The 5,238-nt window shown below is 42.2% G+C and overlaps 1 protein-coding gene across 1 annotated transcript in view; it reads right to left on the bottom strand.

The window, feature by feature from the left end:
• Nucleotides 1–5,238, bottom strand: part of ZZEF1 (zinc finger, ZZ-type with EF-hand domain 1) — a 159,662-nt gene that overhangs the window by 120,757 nt on the left and 33,667 nt on the right. The window contains exons 4-6 of the mRNA XM_011947504.1: nucleotides 4,854–5,048; nucleotides 2,186–2,357; nucleotides 531–730 (exon numbers count right to left, since the gene is read on the bottom strand). Of these exons, the coding sequence (XP_011802894.1) occupies nucleotides 531–730; nucleotides 2,186–2,357; nucleotides 4,854–5,048 (567 nt within the window). The remainder of the gene's footprint in view (nucleotides 1–530; nucleotides 731–2,185; nucleotides 2,358–4,853; nucleotides 5,049–5,238) is intronic.

The raw sequence follows: 5,238 nt of genomic DNA, 5'->3' as shown, positions 1-5,238 counted from the left end.
TATAAATATATATTTTTTAATGAAAAAAGTGGTTTCACTGTGCTTATATAATTTATTTATTTCTTTTTTTTGTTTGAGATGGAGTTTTGTTCTGTCATCCAGGCTGGTGTGCAGTGGCGTGATCTCCGCTCACTGCAGCCGTAGCCTCCTGGGTTCAAGCGATTCTTCTACCTCAGTCCCCCAAGTGGCTGGGATTATAGGTGTGCAGAACCACGCCTGGATAATTTTTGTATTTTTAGTAGAGACAGGGTTTCACCATGTTGGCCAGGCTGGTTGCAAACTCCTGATCTCAAGTGATCCACCTGCCTTGGCCTCCCAAAGTGCTGGGATTAGAGGCGTGAGTCAGCATGCCCCGAGGCTTTTCTATAATTTCTACAACACTTAATGAATGAAATAATGACCACTTTTATGTATGTCCTAAAAAGCAAACCAAATCTCAAAAACTAACAGCCTCTCCACTTCAAAGGGCCTTCTGCTAAAAAATAGTACTTCCCTGCCTCTCCCTATCCCCTGAGTTCTGTTGGACTTACAGAGCTGACTGACGTTGGCATTTTCCAGCAGCGTCACATAACCAGTGACATTGCTGGGGATGTGCACGTCTCGGACTTCCTGAAGATCGCTGGCATTCCTCCCCACAGCTACTGTCACCTGCTGTGGCATGTAGCTCTGGTCAGTGGCAGCCACTGCAATGGACAAGTGCCTAAGCACAACATCTGGCTTCATTTTTAAACTGGAAAATACAAAAAGCAGAAACTACAAATGTTTATAGGAGTCAAGAACTGACAGGATCCAGAAGTCCCATCTCAAACAGCTTACATTTGATATACCCAAAGACTGGTTTTCCTAACAGCCACCAACTTGAAATGCTGGCTATGAGTTTCAAAGTCCTTCTGACCTTGACCTTCCCACATCTCTAAAAGATCTTTCAGTTCAAGATTGATCTTATGATTCCTTTTAAGCTATCTGTACAGGAGGAAAGAACAATATGAACATTCTAACAAAATCCCTTTACCTGGCAAAAAAGCAAATTGCAAACCGCATACAAAAAATTGAGTATATTCTCATCTATAAATTAGATGTCTAAAGGTCAAATGCGCCCTCTAAGAGAAAACAATACAATTATTTCTGGCACTTAGTTCTACCAATTGGAATTAGCCTGTTTTCTGAGGGGACAGGTGAAAATTTCAATAGCAGCTTCAGAGCTTCCAGAAGTACCACTGTTTATTATCATCAGCTCCACTCCAGGATTCCTGACTATACCATTTCCTCTTCTAAAGTGACCAACTCGGTTACATACAGTGAATTTCAAAAATGTATAGAAAGAGGCCAGGCACGGTGGCTCACGCCTGTAATCCCAGCACTTTGGGAAGTCGGGAGTTCGAGACCAGCCTGGCCAACATGGTGAAACCCTGTCTCTACTAAAAATACAAAAATTAGCTGGGTGTGGCGGCAGGCACCTGTAATTCCAGCTACTCGGGAGGCTGAGGCAGGAGAACTGCTTGAGCCTGGGAGATGGAGCCTGCAGTGAGCAGAGATCATGCCACTGCACTCCAGCCTGTGTGTCAGAGCAAGGCTCTGTCTCAAAAAAAAAAAAAGAAAAAAAGTATAGAAAGGGACTGGGTGCAGTGGCTCACGCCTATAATCTCAACACTTTGGGAGGCCAAGGTAGGAGGATTAAGGCCAGGAGTTTGAGACAAGCCTGGGCAACGTAGTGAGGTCCCGTTTCTACAAAAAAGTGTAAAAAAATAAGCCAGGCATGGTGGTGCATGCCTAAATCCCAGCTACTGAGACTGAGGCAGGAAGACTGCTTGAACCCAGGAGTCTGAGCTATGACTACACCACTGCACTCCAGCCTGGGTGACAAAAAAAGATCCTGTTCAAAACAAAAAAAAAGAGTAGAGAAAGGATATTTCAAAATACAATCACATGTAAGTTCTTGCTCTTTGTGGTATTAATTTTCCTGAGAAACTAGTGAAAACAGATATGAAATCAGTACTAATCTAAAATTAATCATATGTTATTTCCTCCTTTAAAATATCAGGGAAATTATCTGTTTACGAATACACAAGCCAGGTTACATGATTTTACATGAGTCATTTTACTTGATTCTTAAAGCACCTTGATAGACAGCCACTTAAAATACAAAGAGTAGACAGTTAAGAAGAAAACATTATATCCCACCCACCGAATCCAGTGTGAACAGGCACTGCCATCCGACTGCCAGTAGGATGAGGTTTCTCCATTTGTCATCTTGTCAATGTCTGCAGAGTTGGAGGATGTTTCTATATAAGCATAGCACTTTGCTACTGACTTGAGTTTATCCATCTCTGGGCTTCTAGTTAGATCTCCAGGGCTTTCTGTAGGGGAAACCAGAGTTGATTACATGACATCTCTTTCACAAAGGGGAAAAAAAGAGTCATTTAAAATACCTAAGAGAAATACACTTGGTACTTTGGCCCCAGAAACACAAACCTTCCCTAAAATCTCCTTCCAGATCCTTCTGTAGTTCATCAATGTCATGAGTGGATTTTCACGCACGTGTCAAATGTGCCTCCCTCAAACTGTTACATCATTGGCATATTACCTGACATGAAAATCATGTGTCACCTTCCAAAGAATCCACTGGCCAAGGATTACCCCATCGTCTCCCATTAGTGCAATTCTTTAATCACTGATAGATTTGTAAAACCATGCCGAGAAGAAAATAGTAAATTATGGTTTCAATTTACACTTTTTAAATGATGAGTGACACTTTTTAAGCTGCTTGTTTCTGAGTACAGTCTGGTCCTGCCCTCTTCCATGTTCTTCTGGGTTAATTCATATGTTTTCTATATATGATCAAATGTATATACAAACATATGTATAACAGCTAACATTTACTTGAGTGTTTACTATAATCCATGCACTTTTTTTGTTGAGATTTTTTTGAGAGGGTCTCATTCTGTTGCTCAGGCTGGAGTGCAGTGGTGTGATCACAGCTCACTGCAGCCTGGATCTCCTAGGTTCAAGTGATCCTCCTCCCTTACCCCAAGTAGCTGGGACTACAGGCATGCACCACCATGCCTGGCTAATTTTTAAAAATTTTTGGAGAGATGAGGTCATCCCTGTGTTGACCAGGCTGGTGTCAAACTCCTGGTCTCAAGTGATCTTCCCACTTCGGCCTCCCAAAGTACAGGATTATAGGCATCAGCCACTGTGCCTGGCCATGTGCTTTTTATACGTTCTTTATGTATTAAGTCATTTTAAAAATAAAGAAACTGGCCGGCCTCAGTGGCTTACGCCCGTAATCCCAGCACTTTAGGAGGTCAAGGCAGGCAGATCACTTGAGGTAAGGAGTTCGAGACTAGCCTGGCCAACATAGTGAAACCCGATCTCTACTAAAAATACAAAAATTAGCCAGGCACGGTGGCACGTGCCTGTAATCCCAGTTACTCAGGAGGCTGAAGCACGAGAATTGCTTAAACCTGGGAGGCAGAGGTTGCGGTGAGCCGAGATCACACCACTGCACATCAGCCTGGGAGACAGAGTGAGACTGTCACAAAAAAGTAAATAAAGAAACTAAGGAACACAGAGTTAAATAATTGACCAAGGGTAGAGTTACTAAAAAATTTAGTCAGTCAACTGTGTCTTTAATATGCTACAAAATGTATTTTTTTTACCTAGAATATCATTTGTTTTTGACTCTGCTTATGATATTTTTTTTTGCTGTGAGGAAGGTTAAATTTTCATACAGACCAATTTATTAATATTTTCTTTCACAGATTCTGGATTTCACGTCTTGCTTAGAAAGGCTGTTCCGTACTTCACAAAGTGGAACTATTTTCTTCCAATATTTTTAGCATTTTATTTTTAGTTGAACTTTTTGATCATCTGAAATTTATTTTAATGAATGGAATGTATTAAGAATCTAGTTTCAGCCAGGTGGTGGCTCACACCTGTAATCCCAGCACTTTGGGAAGCCGAGGTGGGTGGATCATCTGAGGTCAGGAGTTTGAGACCAGTCTGACCAACACGGTGAAACCCTGTTTCTGCTAAAAATATAGAAATTAGCCGGGTGTGGTGGCACATGCCTGTAATCCCAGCTACTCAGGAGGCTGAGGTAGGTGAATTGCTCGAACCCAGGAGGCAGAGGCTGCAGAGATCATGTCACTGCACTTCAGCCTGGGCAACAAGGGTAAAACTCAAGTCTCAAAAAAAAAAAAAAAATCTAGTTTTATTTCTTCTTCAAATGGCTAACTAGGTGCCCTAACTCCATCTGCTGGCAGTTCACCTTTCCATCCTGATGTATAACCCTGCCTTTACCTGGTACTCTATTCTCACATGTATATCGCGTCTACGTCTGGGCTCTGTTATGTTCCACAGACCTATCTATACACATCATGAACTTCTGTTGCTATCTCCGAGTGAGCGTGTGGTGGCTTCCATCATTTATCCAGCAAATCCTCACTGAATACCTACCATGCAACAGGCACACAGCAGAAATGAGGAAGCAGACAAGACAGACAACACACAAGTGAATCAATAATGCTACAGCTTCAGATAACAATAAGCACGTTTTCGACCATTGCACCTGCCAAGGTGATCCTGACCAGAGGGTGGGGGGTGGGGGAGGTGTTAATTAGATAAAGAGGAAAGGCATCCCTGAAGTCACATCTGAGCAGAGAATTGAATATGAGAAACCAGCTGTGTTAGGAAGGAAGAAAGGGAATGAGGAGAAAGATCACATTCTTATGTTACAAACTCACAACTTTACATTTTCAGAAATAAAGGCAGTGAAAAGATTTGGCTCATTTTACCAATACGACAGAAGAAATGGTAAGAGTATTTTCAGGAGAAACCCCCCCCACACATACCCTTCTCCTTTTGTACCAGTTGATCCAGAGACTCCTTCAGCACAGAAGACCGCATGGTGCACATGTTCTTGCAGTGCTCCAGCATCGGGTAGGGCATCACCGCGCTGGAGAGCCGGTTGCGGTGCAGGAACCGCAGTATCATTGACGAGTGAGCATCAAGGCCTTCCTTCGACTCCGAAAATATGTCTATGAAACCTAAGCAGACAACATCCATTTCTGGTGTTTTGGGGAAGCCACAGTAGTTTCCACATCCCCTGCCTGGTGGCCTATCTGAACTGGCTAAATTAAAAGCAGTCATTAACAATCTTCACTGATATTTTCAGTTTTAATTGTTTAAAAATCTAAGTTTTAAAGAAATGAACCAGTAGCATTCTGAACTTAAGAA

Source organism: Colobus angolensis, unplaced genomic scaffold, assembly GCF_000951035.1.
Source record: "Colobus angolensis palliatus isolate OR3802 unplaced genomic scaffold, Cang.pa_1.0 Scaffold267, whole genome shotgun sequence".
In the NCBI taxonomy this organism is placed as follows: domain Eukaryota; kingdom Metazoa; phylum Chordata; class Mammalia; order Primates; family Cercopithecidae; genus Colobus; species Colobus angolensis.
The sequence above is the reverse complement of the archived record's forward strand: the minus strand, read 5'-3'. Positions and strand labels throughout refer to the sequence as shown.